This window comes from Rhinopithecus bieti, unplaced genomic scaffold (assembly GCF_001698545.2).
Source record: "Rhinopithecus bieti isolate Rb0 unplaced genomic scaffold, ASM169854v2 scaffold_10706, whole genome shotgun sequence".
NCBI classification, from domain to species: domain Eukaryota; kingdom Metazoa; phylum Chordata; class Mammalia; order Primates; family Cercopithecidae; genus Rhinopithecus; species Rhinopithecus bieti.
Window position 1 is genome coordinate 2292435 of NW_016806811.1, and position 18952 is coordinate 2311386.

At 35.0% G+C, this 18952-nt stretch overlaps 1 protein-coding gene across 1 annotated transcript in view; it reads right to left on the reverse strand.

The window, feature by feature from the left end:
- GRM1 (glutamate metabotropic receptor 1) overlaps positions 1-18952 on the reverse strand; it is an 88562-nt gene that overhangs the window by 33738 nt on the left and 35872 nt on the right. Inside the window, exons 3-4 of the mRNA XM_017877615.1 lie at positions 17196-17322; positions 4658-5588 (exon numbers count right to left, since the gene is read on the reverse strand). Of these exons, the coding sequence (XP_017733104.1) occupies positions 4658-5588; positions 17196-17322 (1058 nt within the window). The remainder of the gene's footprint in view (positions 1-4657; positions 5589-17195; positions 17323-18952) is intronic.

Below are 18952 nucleotides of genomic sequence, written 5' to 3' on the forward strand. Positions count from 1 at the left end.
TATATATTTTTTTATCTTGACTACCTAGCACCATATCAAGTACCTAAGTGCTTTTAAGCTTAATGTTGAAATAATGATTGATTGCATAAATGAATGAATGAGAAATTGGTCCTCAATAAATATTACTATCCAGTAGTAAAATTATATTACAAATGTTTCAATAGAATCTTCTGATGTTTACTATAAATATCATGAAGAATTACAATAGCTTTTAAAGCGACATATTGTGTGATTAAGAGAAAAATAATTTCAAAATGACAAGATTATCCTCTTTGTGAGCCAGAATAGTAAATGAGTTCTTTCAAATAAGTTCTAGTAGGGTACAGTGACTATAGTTAACAACAGTTAAATAAGTTAGAAGATAGGATTTTGAATATTCCCAACACTAAGAAATGATAAATGATGGAAATGATAGATGTGCTAATTACCCTGATTTGATCATTACACACGGTATTCAGGTATTGAAATATTACAGTGTACCCTATAAATAGGTATAGTTATTATCTGTCAATTAAAAATAATAACAATTGAGCAGAGCTATAAACATAAATGAGAACTGTATCAAAAATGAAAAGAGGAGAACATGTCACTTCTATTTGGCTGTGATAGCTGTAAGCTCACTAATACATCTCTTTTCATAATCAGAGGAAAGAAAATCAAAATGCTTACCCAGGGCATAATGACTAATGCTGCAGGCTTATTTGCTTCTACTGTTGGACAAAATATGTTTCTAGCAGAGAACAAAGTGGAAAATTTCCTCAGAGCATCATTCCATTTAGAATTTCACTTGGTTCTTGACTAAGTTAAAAAAAAAAATACTCAAATACTCAAGAAATAATCAAGGTAGCATAATAATATCCATTTACTTAGTAACCTATATTTTAAAATTACTTCCTAGTGTCAGTCTGATGCCTTTAGGGAGGAAGGATTGTAACTGTTTTTAGTTTTGTACACAATTCTGTATGCAAAACGTCATAGGAATGTATTGTCACATTTCAGCTCCATGTGCCATCACACTGTTTGGCACTCAGTGATTTTATTTATCTAGGATTTAACTAGAGATGTTAGTTTGGCATGTAATCATTGATATAATTGCTCTTTAAAGAAGCATGTCATTTACAAGATATTTGAATTTTTCAGTTGAATAATATTAACTCATTTTGCCTTAAAAGGAAGTGTTAAATTACTTGGATCTAATTAATTTACTTCCTCATTTATGTCCATGGATTTCTGTTTTTTTCTATTTCCAATAAATACATTTTTTCAATATTTTTAAATCTACTGAGTCCTGAATATTTTTTCCATGCATGTTCATTTTTTTAAAAAGCTAAAGAAATGAGAGGTGTCAAAGGTAACTTCAATTGATCTCACAGGCATACTAGGAGTATGCCTGATGGGACTTCTAATTATAAATAACTCAAGTAACCCAAACACCTAGTGTATTGATTAAGCTCCTCCTAAATTTTATTCCAGAAAATGTAAAGCAAGGGCCCAAACCTTTGGTTGTGTCAGATATTCAGCTGTGAATAAAATAAAAATTGAAGTAAACTTTGCTAAAAACAGACACGCAACATCATTCCAACCACGTATCTCAGAAACAGCCTGTCATGAGAATGCTGTTGGACTTGCAATGCCTCAAAACAATGTTCAAACAGATAGATCAGTTGGAAGCTCTTCATTACAGCATCTGTTCTGTGTTTATAGCTACACATGCAGACTGCTGAACACCCTCAGTGTACCATAAATGTAGGAATTACACATCCAGAAGAGCAATAAACTCATTGGGTGATGTGTTCTCTAGAGTTTTTAGCCCCTTTGCTTCAGTTGGCAAAACTCTAGCAGATTTTTGCTGCTGTAAAATATTAGATTGTTTGTGGTTTTGTAACTTTGGAGACAAACTAGGAAAATATAAAATGGCAATAAAAAGGTAAAAACATAAGCATTGAGATTCTTTTTTATATACTAAAATTATAGTCTCACATAGTTACAACAGGAGCAACAGACAAATAAATGAGAAAAATGAGTAAACATATGATTGTTTTCCATAGAAGGTTAGCCTCAAATACTCTCTCCGGGTCAGTTCATTTGCTTGGTGCATATTGGAGTAGGTATAAGTTGTACTCAGAAAGCTGCAGGTTATAATTTTTAATTAAAAATATATCTCTTATTAAATGAATTTAATAATGCTTGATAAATAACAGCTAATAGTTCAACAATTTACTGATGAAAGCAGCACTTCCTAGACAACAAATCCAGTTAATTTAGATCATGCTGATTTTTCTCTCAAAAGCAAGATCCCACATGAAATTAATTTCTAAATTTCTAATAATGAAGGGAATGTTCTCAGTTTCTAAGGAAAGTGGTTCCAGGTGTGGGAAGGTAATCTCTTGCAGCAATGCCTGGCCACGAGAGAAATGCTCAGCATTGTTAATGTGACGTCAGATAGCTCCAACTCATCTCTGCAGCAAGCACTGCATACTCTTCATTAGTCACTGTTCTCTTAAACAGGTGCCCATATCTGTCTGTACATAGAATCACTGGGAGAGCTTTCAAAAATGCATATTCCTGGGAACCAACACAAGATAACTTAATTACGTAGGTTTTCTCTTTACCTTAAATAGTTAGAAGAACAACTTTCAAAATGACCCATACCCAAAATTAGAAGAAAGCTTCTGAAGAACCATAATAAAGGCAAGGTAGTTGGAAACATGGAGTGGAATAATGGTGGATGTTGTAATGGAACCCTCAGAAAACCGTAGGTGATGCAATAAAGTGAATCTTTTAATCCTTGTGAACACTCCAGTTTAAGGAATGCCTTCTTTCTTTTCATTTTCTTTCCTCTTATTTCTTACCTCTTAATGGAAATTGTTAGTGATGCCATTTTACATCTAGACTAATTGTTTATTTTTTCTTCCATTTTGTGGCACTGTTGGTTTGCTTTCATGCTCCCTGTTAACTCCCTGCCAGGAGTTTGCTACTGAGGGCAGTTTGGCTAGAATAAAAAAACATGGTAAGAGAGAAAAAAAAAAAAAGGCTAACCAAATTTTATGATCAACATCTTATAACAAACTTAAAAATTGATATACCAAGAAGTAAGCATACATTATTAGCTTCATCTTAGTTTTGAAAAAATTAGGGATGTCTTTACTTGAAATCCATAAAATGGATTTCAAAGGTATGTTTTCCCAAAGACTCCCTTGTTAGCTCCTCAAGGTACATAAATTCTGCAAAAGATGCCCATGTTGCTGCTTGGAAAGTAAAGATACAAAACCAAGAAATTTAAAGAATGTAAAATTTTTGGCATGAGTTAAAGTGAGAAGTTTCATACCAGTTAAGACCTAGACAAAGAATAACTAAAGGGAAATACATTGAAAAGTTACAGAAATTCTACTATCACATTTGGGATTAAGAAAATTTTAATAATAATCATGATAAGGTACATATTGTTTAATAATTATTTTATCCATCTGAATCTTTCAGCAGGAACAATATTGTCCCTCATTTTGTAGGTGAGAAAAGTAGTCTGCTGTAAATTTTTATAAGTTGTATTTATTTATTATTATAATTTTCTTAATTCCTTTTTACTTTTAAAGGATTGTTTGAAACAGTAAAATTAACGCTGCTAGTGGAGAAAATGACTTAATTTTTGGTTAAGTTGGTTACCTTTAGAACTTCAAGCATCCCTGCTATATTTGAAATAAAAATCATTACATGAAATTTGTATTCATGGGTCACAGAAAGAGGTGACATGTGCAAATTTTAACATATGCTTCTTCTCAAAATAGAAAAAGGATAGGAAAGTGCTTATTATACAAACAACTCAGAAGAATTATAGAAATAGAATTCATCTGGACTTTGAATAGAATTCATCAGGACTTTAGTGTTCACATACAAGTCTCAAGATTTGGGCTTATCACCTGGTTCCTTTTTTTTTTTTTTTTTTTTTTTTTTGGTGCTTTATGACTAAGAAACTATTCTGATCATGACATTGCAGTAGCAGAGATGACCCAATGCATGTATAACATTGTGGAACATGTTTATTACAATATACATTCAGGTTCAATAAATAAGAGAGAGATGATAAGATAGTTGCTTGCAGGATCTTACTTTAGGACATACTTAGTGCTCAGTAGTGATCAAATTTTGACATGGCAATTTCTCCAGGTGCTAAGTTTTCCTCCCCTTCACCCCAGTTTAGAAGTGGTGTGATTCCAGAATGATAAAAAAAAAAAAAAAAAAAAAAAAAAAAAAAAAAAAAAACAGAAGCTACCTTCACCATGGTCAGAACCAGACATTATAATTAGTGCTTGCCTCTCTGACCCAGCCTCCAGGGGCACAATGATGCTCCATAGGAGGACCCATGCAAAAGGGTAAGTTACTGGCAGAACCGAAGCTTCCGCTTCTAGGCAAGAATAAGGATTGTTTCCTGCTCCTGTTCTTTCAAAGAAATGAAAACAGAGAGGAGCCTCACTTCTGCATTCTTACTGCAACAGAATGTGAGATTTAAGAAAGGGAGAAAAGATTAAGAAAGGAAGAGAAAGACACTGGGGAAATGGAAGAGAAACTCAGAAAACTAGAGGAAGATAGGAGAGAGAGAGAGAAAGCGAGACAGAGAAAGGAAGAGAGAAGAGAGACAAACCCAGGTCAGACAACTCACTTGGCATTCCCTGTCCCTGCCTTCTTTCTTCGAAAGATGTTGAGGAAAGTGTTGGAGCGGCAGGGCAGCTTGCCATCGCCAACATGCATGCGGACAACATCAGAGGTGGTGAAGGCACTGCGGACATTCCTCTCAGGCTTGGCAATAATGATGTACATCTTGGGAGTGAACATGCACCCCAGAGCCACTGTTACACTGAGACTCACTGCAAAGCAAGTTGTGATGATCTTGTAGTTGCTCCCAAAGTAAATGGGCACAAAAGCTAGCCAGATGATACAGGTGGTGTACATGGTGAAGGCAATATATTTGGCCTCGTTGAAGTTGGCGGGCACATTGCGGGTCTTGAAGGCATAGTAGGTACAGCTCATGATGAGGAGTCCATTGTAGCCCAAAGGTGCCACCACACCCAGGTTGCTGGTATTGCAGATAAGGTAGACTTCCTTGATACTTGGGTAGGATAGAATGGGCATAGGGGGCTCCATGATGATCAGGGTTACCACCAGGGTGAGTTGCACACTAATCAGAATTGAGGCAATGATCACCTGAGCCCAGGCACTCATGAACCTGGGCTTCCGGGTGCAGATCTTCTTCTTGCTGCCAGCCAGGATGCGTGCAATGCGATTGGTTTTAGTCACTAAAGCAGAGTAGCACATCGCAGAGGAGAGGCCAACCAAGAGGCGCTGGAGGTAGCAGGAAGTGATAGTAGGTTTGGCAATGAGAGTGAATGGGCACACATAACCAAGGAAGATGCCAGCTAGAATGATGTAGCAGAGCTCCCGACTGGAGGATTTGACCACTGGTGTGTCCCGGTACAGTACAAAGATTAGGGTGACAAACAAGGTAACAAGGATTCCCAGGCATGAGAAGGCGATGGCTATGATGGATTCGATGTTGCTCCACTCAAGATAGCGGACAGGAATGGGCTCACAGCCTGTGATGAGAAAAATCATTTTAGCATGAATCCAAGGTTTCTGCTAGGAATAACAACATGCATATTAATCACCAGAGACACAGTCATCTTTGCATCCTTCATGATTTATGGCATTTAATGCTTTTTCAAAAATGCTCACTATTACACAAATAAGGATGCATCATTGTCTTACCTAGGCAATTATGTCCCCAAACTTAATCTCATTACAAGCCTAATGTGACATACTTGAACCTAGAAAAATGATTTTTTCTTCCAACATCAGCATTATAAATAGATGACATTCTGTGGATGGGACTCGGTTCTACATGTTCAGAAAAAGAAAACACCCAAATAAAACTTTATTTCCAGTGAAGGTTAGATGATGATTATGGGATAGAATAAATTATTAAAAAATAAACTAACAAAACTTTTCTTTTGATGCAGTCATTGTCTGTAAGCAAGTCCAGCTCATAGACAAGTCGTTTTTGGCCAGCAGAGTGCTTTCAATGTAAATTTCATCGACTTCTTTACAAGAATCTGCATTCTCCTGTTTACTGCATAGCTGTATATTACACCTTAAATCTCACTCCTCTACTCATGAATCATGAATGATCTGTATCTGAAACCGGAGGGCCTTTGAGTTAGTAACCTCTAATGAACTTATCCAGGAAGAATGAAATCTCCCCTAACCCATCTCTGGAAAGGAAAGACCAGAATTTGTTTCTAAATGCCTGGCTTATCTTTTCTCTCTAGATGGAGAATAAAATGTATTTTGTATTTCAGAGTGAGAGAAAAATCTGTCAGGCTCTGGGACAACCCCTTCACAGAATTTTGTAATCACAAAATATTTGTTCTGGACCAATATTTCCCAAATTGTGAGAATAAAATTTCCGTAAATTTAGGAGAAGACTCATTGTTCTGTAGCCATGGCAACAAGGAACCACCAGAACCAGTGCTAAACCTGTCAGTCAATCAACAACTTGCCTCAGTGAACATGTGTTTGGATGCCAAGCAAGTACTGTCAGCCTTTACTTCTGATAATCACTCAGGCAGGATCAGAATCACTTCAATAAATGAGTGCCAACTAATCAACAGTCTCATATGAGTAATCGTATTGCTACAGGTGATGTCAGCCAGCTCTCAGAGTCTGCAAGGTTTCCAATCCCTAAACTCCACACTTTCTAAAAACTCCATATAAAATGAAGAGTCTTCTGCTCAGATAAAATGTATCTGCCTAGCATAACTATCCCTTAGTATAGTAAGCAATTTGTTTAGCTTTTGTGCTTTTTTTTTTTTTTTGAGATGGGATCTCACTCTGTCACCCAGGCTGGAGTGCAGTGGCGCAACCTGAGCTCACTGCAAGCTCCGCCTCCCGGATTCACGCCATTCTTTTGCCTCAGCCTCCCAAGTAGCTGGGACCACAGACGCCCACCACCATGCCTGGCTAATTTTTTGTATTTTTAGTAGAAATGGGGTTTCACTGTGTTAGCCAGGATGGTCTCGATCTCCTGACCTCGTGATCTGCCTACCTTGGCCTCCCAACGTGCTGGGATTACAGCCATGAGCCACCACACGCAGCCAGCTTTTGTGCTTTTTTTTTTTTTTTTTTTAAATATGTATTTAGCTTCAGTATGTTTCATATTTCTAGAGGCTTCACCAAGATAATATTGAAGAACCCTTATTTGGTAACATTCCAGGAGATGCTCTGATCAACAGGGTCACTCACTGGATCCCCTCATGCCCACATTTTGTCCTTCCCACGTACTACCATGTGAGTCAGTCTCAACGATTTTCTTGCTCGGGCTAATTTTACTGAGCTCTTGTTGCTGAATTTGTGTGGTTATCCTAGGATTTGTAATCATGTAGGTCTTTGTATAGAAGGCCATTAAACTTAGGTCTTTGCGTAAGGTAATTTCACCTGTATCTTTATAATATTAAGTCACATAACCTTTGGTTTTGAAATGCACCATTTGGTAATTAGACATAAACTTTTTATTATGTCAACAAATATTTCACTTTAGAGATACACAATTTGATAAATATTTTTTCCATATCTGTTTATTCCCTTGCTGTTTCTTTGCTTTTGCTATTATTTACATACATACATAAAGTCTTATTTTATGGGTCTTTTTTGTTTGTGAGTTTGTTTTGTTTTGAGTCATCTTTTTCTGTTGGCTATATAAGGGATAGTACCTAAACATTAGAGGAACATGTAAGCCTAAGAAGTATCCAATCCAAGCTGGCCCTGAGTGCTGTTTGGAGATCCTTTAAATTGATAACCAATTTGTCAAAAGTGGTAGATCACTCAGCCTTAAGTTTCCTAGAATACCTTTACAAGAATACTTCCTGTGTTGTCAACTTATGAAAGATGACTTCATTTTAGTGATTGTGTGTTGCCTTCCTACACTCTATTTGCTTTGGGAATCTAAGACACCATTAGCAAGCACACACTTTTGACAGAACTTAGTGGCCTCTCTTCCTTGTGTATCAGGAATTTGTCTCTGTCTAAATACAAACATTTTTCTGGAAGAACTTATTCTTCCCATATAAAGTCACACATTAATCCTATTTTTTTTTTTTCCCAATACAGGTCAGACAGATGATACACAGATGATAGATAGATAGATAGATAGATAGATAGATAGATAGATTGATAGATGATGGATAGATAGGAAAATAGATATTTAAAATAACAATGGCCGTACGGGAAGTTTTGATATGATGAAGTCGATAAATTAAAATATTTAAAAGAAGCTCTAGACAAATTGGGAGATAAAATACCATAGTCAATTGTCAATTTCTTTAGCTGACATCCTACAAACAAATTTTCCAATTCAAAGATGATTTTTGTCAAGGCTTTGGTAACCTTCTGAATGCTACCTTCTTTTCATTTCATTCTTTTGCTGTGCAACTTTACCTGACTCTCTAAATGAGCTACTCTGTCATCAGAGTTTTCACTGGAAAAGAGTATAACATTTTCAACTTTCTAGAAGATAAGTCAGATGTATAGAAGTTGAATTAAAAAACTGGTATAAAGCCAAATTAGGACCTATAGTTAATAATTTTCCTAAACTTCATGAATACATAACATAATGCTTGCTATAGAATTTGGAAATTTTATTAGATATTTATTGTCAAATATGTACCAATTAATTCAATTAGTTGTTAGCCTTTGATGGAGAAAAATGTTTAAATGCAAGAGGAGAAAAGAGAAGATTAAAATAACCCATCGGCGTAACATTTAAAAAAGAAAAATAGAAAAGGCATTGCATAAGGCACTTTCAGAAGCTTTTCTTTCAATAAATACTCAAAATTGTAAACTAAATAAAGATGAAAAATAAACTTTAGGAAACTTTCAAATAGTTCTAAAATAGACTCAACAACTAACATAAAAAGGACCATATTCTCTCCGTCTGTAAGTAGGCTTAGATCTCCTGAATTAGTTGAATCAAATGAGGAAAAAACAGTTAAAATGTAAAATTACCAATCTAGAAAATATCTAATATGTGGCTTGACATTTCCAGATAGAGTTAAAAAGTAAATAACCCAAATCAACATAATTATGGATCTTTCAGTAAACAAACTAAAAGGTCTCTGTTCTCTGTGGCTTGGGAGCCTATGGAAGAAAATCTGTAGCTATCTCAAGCAGAAGTTTCATTTGAAGAATATTTGTGAAAACTAAGTACATCTCATGAAAAATGAGCAACTTATTCTGGAAGGACAAGTTGGCCAATTAAACAGCAATGGAAAGACATTTTCAAGATAGCAAAAATATGTCCTGCTCATGCTTCATTTGTAATTAGATTAATTTGGAAAAAAATGTATGGGACATTGATAAAATTGCAAAAAAACCTTTGAGCATCTCCAGATGGATTGTATGTGGTTGTCCCTCTCTGTGAGTTATTACTAGGTACTAGTTCAAATAGTGTGCTTATTTTATGACTCTGTTTAAGCATTCCCCTGTTGAAAAGCCACAATCCTCACAATGGCTAAAATACAGTTAGATTTTTATTTCTTAGCTGAAACATTCTAATGTATAAATCCAGTGATATGAGGACATTTTCACTGGAATATTTATTCATGACCTCATCATTCCCAACCCTCTAGAAAAATGAAAGGGAACCTTGATACACTGATGTCCACACCCATTAGTGATTTTAAACTGAAGTTCTGCAAAAGCCTCCAGAAGCAGAAAGAGTATGGAAGTTAACTGCTGATCCAAGGACCTTGAAGCATGCTGATAACCGTATGATGATGATTTTCTGTGCAAGATCACCATTATAAAATTCTTGTATATATCATTCTCTCCTTTGTATATTCTTATTCAAACTTCTTTCCTTACTGATTTAAAGCTATACAAATCTGAGTTTTACTATTTCTCTTACTACTAAGAGGGATTTATCTGAGCCTAGATATTACTAGAGACAATCATCATACTAACTCGATAGTTTAGTTGTATCAAATTATCATTAGTGGACATCATTTGAGAAATTATATAAAGGTCTTTGCCCATGCCTATGTCCTGAATGGTATCGCTTAAGTTTTCTTCTAGGGTTTTTATGGATTTAAGTCTTACATTTAAATCTTTAATTCATCTTGAGTTAATGTTTCTATAAGGTGTAAGGAAGGGATCCAGTTTCAGTTTTCTGCATATGGCTAGCCAGTTTTCCCAGCACCATTTATTAAATAGGGAATCCATTCCCCATTGCTGGTTTTTGTCAGGTTTGTCAAAGATCAGATGGTTGCAGGTGTGTGTGTTATTTCTGAGGCCTCTGTTCTGTTCCATTGGTCAATATATCTGTTTTGGTACCAGTACCAATTTGTTTTGGTTACTGTAGCCTTATTGTATAGTTTGAAATCAGGTAGCATGATGCCTCCAGCTTTGTTCCTTTTGCTTGGGATTGTCTTGGCTATACAGGCTCTTTTTTGGTTTCACATGAAATTTAAAATAGTTTTTTCTAATTCTGTGAAGAAAGTCAATGGTAGTTTGATGGGAATAGCATTTAATCTATAAATTTTGGACAGTATGGCCATTTTCATGATATTGATGCTTCCCATCCATGAGTATGGAATGTTTTTCCATTTATTTGTGCCCTCTCTTATTTCCTTGAGCAGTGATTTTATGACTAAAACACCAAAAGCAATTGCAACAAAAGCCAGAATTGACAAATGGGATCTAATTAAACTAATGAGCTTCTGCACAACAAAAGAAACTATCATCAGAGTGAACAGGCAACCCACAGGATGGGAGAAAATTTTTGCAATCTATCCATCCGACAAAGGACTAATATTCAGAATCTATAAGGAACTTGAACAAATTTACAAGAAAAAAACAAACAATTGTATCAAAAAGTGGGCAAAGGATATGAACAGACACTTCTCAAAAGAAGACATTTATGCGGCCAAAGAACATATGAAAAAAATCTCATCATCACTGGTCATTAGATAAATGCAAATCAAAAGCACAATGATTTGCACATGCCAGTTAGAATGGTGATCATTAAAAAGTCAGGAAACAGCAGATGCTGGAGAGGATGTGGAGAAATAGGAAGGCTTTTACACTGTTGGTGGGAGTGTCAATTAGTTCAACCATTGTGGAAGACAGTATGGCAATTCCTCAAAGAGCTAGAATCAGAAATACCATTTGACCCAGCAGTCCCCAGCAATTCCATTACTGGGTATATACCCAAAGGATTACCAGTCATTCTACTATAAAGACACATGCACACGTATGTATCACAGCTCTACTCACAATATCAAAGACTCAAACCAACTCAAATGCCCATCAATGATAGACTAGACAAAGAAAATGTGGCACATATACATCATGGAATGTTATGCAGCCATAAAAAAGAATGAGTTTATGTCCTTTGCAGGGACACGGATGAAGCGGGAAAACCATCATTCTCAGCAAACTAACACAGGAACAGAAAACCAAGCATCACATGTTCTCACTCATAGGAGTTGAACAATGAGAACACATGGGTATAGTGAGGGGAACATCACATGCCAGGGCCTGTTGGGGCATGTGGGGCAAAGGGAGGGATAGCATTAGGAGAAATACCTAATGTAGATGATGGGTTGATGGGTGCAGCAAACCACCAAGGCACGGGTATACCTATGTAACAAACCTGCACATTCTGCACATGTATCCCAGAATGCAAAGTATAATAATAAAAAAGAAATAATATAAAGGTATGTTATGCTAACTTTTCCAATAACAACACTCTGCATATGCAAAGATTGCATGAGTTTAGTTATTTGAAAAGATTCAGAAGACTTGCAGAAGACACTCATGTAACAATTTCATTTAAAGTCAAAAGGTATAATATAGTGCGAGAAAGACAGTGCACATCAGCACCAAGGGACAGAGAGATAACCAGGTGCAAGCTCTCTAGGTGCCTATTCACACATCGATAGACTTTATCTGTGGATTGGACTACCAGGGTCTCTATCACAAACAGTGGCTTTGGGTTAGCTAGGGCAGAAGTTTCAGTGGAGTCTTTTTATCACCCCCAAGTCATGTAGCCAAGTCAATAATTGGTGGTTTCAGGAGAAATCCATCAGTGAGCAAACTGGATTTGGTTGCCACCAAACACATTTTAAACTTTAAACTGCATATCATAAATCCAAGTTCCCCTAATGAGACCAATAATCAAAGATAGATACTAAAGCCTCTCCAAGGATAATCATAAAGTTTTCCCAATCTAGCTATAAAATAACTCGGCCCTATACAGTACATCAAATACAAATGAAGAACGATGTTGTTATGCTAGAGGGGATATAAGTAGCCTCGTGTTGTAAGAGTAGCAGTTTTTCATGACACCCAGAAACACACTTGCAACTCTACTATAATTGCTTTATCTCTTGGGAAGATCCTAGATTCTTTTGCATATATGGACACCAGTCTCTTCAACGCCAATCTGGAACCATCCAAAACAGAATCCCTTGAAGACTGGGACTAATAATTAATATTTTGAGTAAGTTTCTTAAAAGTTTTAGATTATTTTTCCTTTTCTTCCTCTTCTTTATTTTTTATTTAGGATAAATTTAAATTTATCCTAAATTTGAGAAACATTAGCTTTGCCATCTTGAGGGAATTAGCTATAATGTCAATTTTGTCCAATTATGTAATGTCATGTTATGTGGTTTTTTTCGAGGTCCTGTTTTGAAGTTTTTAAAAAACAGTTATCCAACCTCTAGGTGTGTTTGGCTATCCCAAGACTAGAAAGAGGGGAGACTGCCTTCAACCAGTGGAGACTGTGTCCACCTGACCGCCGAACTCAAAAGGGGGACTTTGTGAGAGTTGTGCATACCATATCTGAACCCTGAGAACTTCAGGTCCTGGCAAATATTTATGATTAGGGTTATTACAGAGAACTCAGAGCTCTCAGACAAGTCAGTTCCTTCAAGCTGACTACAAATTACTGAGCAAAATCAAAGAAAGGTAGCAACAACTCTGATCTGAGGACTGGTAGCTACTTCTATTTTTTGAATCAAATGTTGTGCTTATAAGATCCAGATGTATTAGAGGAGGATGAAATTTGCTATCAGACTTTTTCCATTTAGGTCAAGTCAAATTTAACATGAATGAAGGAATAAAATTCTATGCAAAGTGTCTTGGGGTAATTCATAACATTTGCAATATTACATCATGATCACATAAAGCTTCATCAAAATGCTTCCCTGATTGTTTTAAAATTAGTATAAATAGTGATTCTATTATAATTCAATGAAATTCTACCAGGTGAAATTCTGTTTGTAATTCAGTGCTCAGTTCAAATGTCCCTTCTTCTGCAAAGGCTTTTTTCTTCCCAGGGAAAAATAGCTGCTCCATATTTATCTGACATTTTACACATAACTCTATTGTAGGACTTACAGTTGGCTGTTTACATGGCTAGTTTCATATGAAGCTCCTCCCTTATGATATAGACATTGCTTCATTCACCTGTATATTCCCAGTTTTTAAAAAGTACTTGGCACAAAACAGATGGTAGTGTTTATTACAGAAGGAAATAAATTAGCAGATTCTAGTGTAAGAGGTTACAACAACTGTTGGGATGGAGAAAAAGTTGTTAAAATTAGTTAATGTTTATAAAGCATTTTCTGTGTGTGTTTTTTTTAATGAGAAAATGTGACGTAGTCTGCCTTTTGAGGAATGTTGTTATTTTATTTTACAAATAAATTAGTAGCATTGGATTACATATAATTGGTCCACAAATTGTTAAACTACTGTCAAGCTGTGTATCATGGCAGAAAAGATCCCTGTTTTTGTATCACAAGAAATAAAGTGTGAGATTTAAGTGCTGAATTAAAATGTGCAATTTCACAAGAAGAAAATATGAGAAACTTTTTAACAGTTTCAAAAAGCACTTTCTCTAAGAAATATACTAATTTCTTCATAGCCAGAAAAAAAAAACCCCGCATTTCAATGGAAATAAAATCACAGTAAACCTGTTTTATTCATTAATATTATAATGTATGGAGTATATATTAAAAGTAGCTAACTTTTAAAGTGATTTAAAGTATCTTTTAATCAACTATTAAAATAAAATGTATATTTTACTTCAGTAGAATACACTATTTTTCAAAGAAGAATGATTTCTCATTTTAACTAAAATTTAGTAAAAAAAATTACCCATAAATCAAATACCTACTTAAAGGCAATGTGTTTACTTTTCTGAGTAATTCTACTGATTTTTAGTATTCTGTTCCCGTGGGTTTTCTCATTTCACAACTACCGCTACCATGGTAACACCCACAACACATTGGCATGGACTATGCCCTTGCTCTGTGCTTGACATGGCACCAAGCAAATGGTAAATGGGATTTCATTTTCCATTCATGTATGAGACCAAAAGAAACACAGAATCAATATGGATCATTAAAACATAAGTATAAATTAGAATGAGGAATCTATATTGTGAAAGACCCTAAAGATAAGATTTGCAACATCATCTGAATATATGACCGAATCATAGCTGCATGATTATTGTTATTAGCTAAGGGCACAGTCTGAGGAGTTGCTGGCTCAACTCATTAGAATGTTAAAGTGACTTTTATGCATACAATAGATCATGGCATATTAAATCGTTAGAAATGTAATTGTATTAATATTCATCTATTTTAATCAAGGAGAATTTTAAAATATTTTACCAAGTTAAAGATCCCTAATCAATGGAAATGATCATTCGGCAGTGGACAGAAAATATACAATAATCCCACAATAGAGCATCTCCAGGGAATAAAAGGCATGACCTTGAGTTCCAGTATTACATCATATCAGGTTTTTTAAAAAAGTTTTTTTATCTTAATATTTTAACATAGGATAGAAATTTTTTTAGTGTGTGAGATAAGCCCTAATGAAAGTGAAATAGAGCAGTAGGAGAAGTTTGAGAAAGCCCAAAAAATGTAGATAAAAGAAAAATGTTTATACCTCAAAGCCAAGACTTCTGACTCCTGAGATTAATCTGATAAAGAGGTCACTTTTGTCTTTGAGCTTCTTCCTAGTCAGCTGTGATCTCAGTCAAACAGATGAGCGGGATGACTGTCAGTCAACCCCAGCTCTCAAACACAATGGCCATCTAAGCGGACCTACTTATACAAGAAAAAGAGGCCTGGCAGGAGGCACATGCTATGAAGGAGGATAAAAATTTGAAGAGAAATAGTCTAAGTGGAGGGAAGGCATGAGTCCAAAATGAGGTTGGAAAAGCTTTTCCAAGCCAGGCCATTGCAGGCAACCATGGCAGAGTGAGGGCATTCATTAGATCCAGTGACAAACAATCTTGAATTCTCATGGTGGTTTTTCTATTAACCAATTGCATTGATCTCGATGACCTTGGGTAAGTCCCTTCTTCCTAATTACCTCAATTTAACAAAAGTGTATTAAGTAGCTAGTATGTTCAAGGCATCAGGCTATGCGCCAGAGAGTGGTGTTTCTCTATGGGTGGGACAGGAAGTAATTGCATCAGGATCTTCTGAGTTCCACTCCAGAATGAGCAAAGGGGAATCTCTGGAGGTGGGTAATTCCTGGGCAATTTTTAGGCATGAAATTTATCTGGCAAATAAAAGATGAGTGAGATGAAGTTCATACCTTCAAAATGTTCTGATCTACTTTTCTTCTCTTTAAAAAGGACCTTTGTACTAGGTGACTTATAAAAGCTTTCTGCTACTCAGTTTAATTTTTTCCTAACAAAATTAACATTTTACAAGGTATTGTGACTTAGTAAGTATAATTTTAGTTACGTGACCTAGTTCTACTTACCTAGTCATTTTTGACGTATTTTGAATAAACTGCATGATTTCTTAGTTGCATATTCTTACTTTGAAACAGGTAAAAAAGTGTCCAACCATCAAGAATATTACACTTTCGGATGATTTTCAACAGCACCCAGAAAGGCATGGAGTCAGGCATTAGTGGTCTAGGTTCTGCTTCTCACTATTTTCCTGACTTTGGCCATATGAATTCACCTCTCTAGGCCTCAGCTCCCTCTTTCTAAGATGACAAGATAAGGGGCTAGATTATTCAGATGATGAAGTGTCTATGTACTCAGATAAAGAAAAGCCTCTATGGCTCCTAAAATTTATGCAAAGTTTTATGAATCATTTCTCCTCTGTAAGCTCATAACAAGGTCTGTGAAAAACAAAACTCATTTATATAAACATCACTCTTAGGAAACTTACAAACTCATATAATCAATCCCTCTGCATTCCGTTGGTTTTACTAGTGAATCATCTGTTGCATTCATTTATTCCTTTCCATTCCTACTCTAGCTGTCCTAATCCACTCCTTTTCAAATAACTCACTTGCATCAATACAACAACTTTCTATACCACCACAAGAAGCATACCAGAAATACAGATATCATGATGTCATTCACCACTTTAAAATTCTTTAGTGGTTCTCCTGTGCTTAAAGCCAAAGTCCAAACATGTAGAGGAAAGTTACACAGAAGCCCTCTACCATCCCACCAGTGTCCTTGTCGATTCTCATTTCTGACCACTACTCTACTGGGCCGTTGTGCCTACCTACCAATCCCACATGCTTGTCCTATGGTTTTCTGCAAAGGTGTCATCAACTTTCATGTTTCCTGTGTTCTACTTTAGGCCTGAAATTCCTTTCATCTTCTTGCCTGCCTAACAAACTTTACGCACCCTTTATAGATATCTCTATTATTTCAATAATTATATTATGTTTTATTATATTTTTCCATGTTTCTTCCCTGATAGATTTTACACAAAATAAAAGCTGGGACATTTACCTTTCTATTTTTAGGGCCTACAGTAGTGCCTCGTCCACGGTAGATGTTCAAGAAATGATTGCAAATATAAATTCAGGTGGCCAGAAATACCTTCAAATACAATTTAAAGAAAAACAGAAAACAACTCTATAATAGCATAGCCCACCACACATCAATTCATTGTTATTTAGATTTACAGGAACTTTCTTTTCAATATACATTATAGAAAACGTATGAGGTTTATGCATACTCCTTGACATGAGGACTAAAAAGTGTGCATTGTAAATTAACATTGAGAAGACATGAGCTAATCATTCTCATTTGAGCGATGGACACATTGGAAAGGCAAATAGTCAGGGACAAGGTTTCCAAGTGAGGCAGTTCCTACCTGTTAGATCTGCATTGGGCCACCATCCCAAGTCACAAGCTTTGCAGGTGAACTCATCTTGCACATATTCGTTCTCTTTGCAGGCCGTGCAAATCCAACAGCAACTCACTTCTCCCTTCCGTATAACCTATAATGTAGATATTTCATGAATTTTAAAGATAGTTTTCCCAGAAAAGTTTCTATTTCAGATGAGGGCTTGTTTTCAGACTACAAATAAAGAAAAAAAGACTAACTATGAAATAATCTTATATGCTGAGGAATCTTAAGAATGTGAATTTGCATATACTTGATTATTTTAGAGTTCAGATGGAAATGTCAATTCACTCCATGCTGAGTTTGGAGGCTTTTCAATAATAATTTATTCTATAGAGTTATTTGACTACATTTTTTTGCAGTTAAAAATGAAACAGCTTAATTTAATCCTTGTTTATATTAATATTTATTACTCTCAAAAAAGTAAAAGTATACATTTTCCTCTCTGAGAACGTAGTTTTACCAAAAAATGTCTGTAATAAAACCTTATTAATTCATGAAAGCTAAATAATTATAAAATTTTGTTGTAATTATGAAAACTGAATTATTAGACAATTTCACTCAAGAGCAACTATATATACGTAAAAACAGAATGATACCTAAGAATACAGAATCAAGTATTGCCCTGCCTTTCTCTAGTGAATTCAAAAGATCATAACAAGTATTGGCAGCAACATTACTAGTTCAAAATTACTGGAGAGCTGCTTAAACTTAAACTTAAGCTTAAACTTAAACTTAATCTTAAACTTAAATCTGAGCAGTTTAAACTTTCCCCCATTTTCAATTTGTTTGGTGAACACTTTCACACTCCGCAGTACAAAATAAACATAAAACACATTGCATTTAAAGTGAGTCTTTTGTAGACAACACACAATTTGGTCTTGCATTTATCTCTAGTCTGGCAACTTCTGCCTTTTATTGCTTAGTACATTTACATTTTCTATAATAATCAGTATGGTTAAATATAAATCAGTCATCTCTTATTTTTCTTTTATCTGTCCTATCTGTCCTTTTTTTCTACCTTCTTTTTAGCATTCTATTTTATCTCCATAGTGGCTTATTAGTTAGGCCTCTTTGCTATGTTTCAATGGTTGCTCTAAAGTTGACAATATGGACCACTAATTTATCACAGTGTACATTCAGATAAGATTATACTACTTTATTTATAATGTAAGAACCCGACAGTAGTATTCTTCCATTTTCCCCTCCCATCCTTTAGGTTATAGTTTTATACATTTTACTTCCACATATTTATGTAATGGACCCTCCCCAAATGAATTATTATTTTTGCTTTAAACAGTCATCTCTGAAATATGTCTTTTAAAATAAGAAAGACATTATATTTTATATTTACCCATATATTTACATTTCTGGTTTTAATTACTTTGTATAGGTCCATATTTTGGCCATATTTTCTTCTTCCTGAAGACTTTTCTTCAACATTTACAGCAGTGCCAGCCTGAGAAGATGACCTCCCTCATCTTTTATTTGTTTGAAAAAGTATTAATTTTGCCTTAGTATTTCAAAAATAACATTTTCACTTGGTATGGAAGTTTAAGTTGAGTGTGTGTGTATATATATATATAATGTAATATATATATGTAAATATATATACATATATTATTTCAGCATGTTATGTCTTTCCATTGTCTTAGGGAATAGAATTCTGAGTTAAAGATTATTATTATTATTATTATTATTATTATTATTATTATTATTTCTGC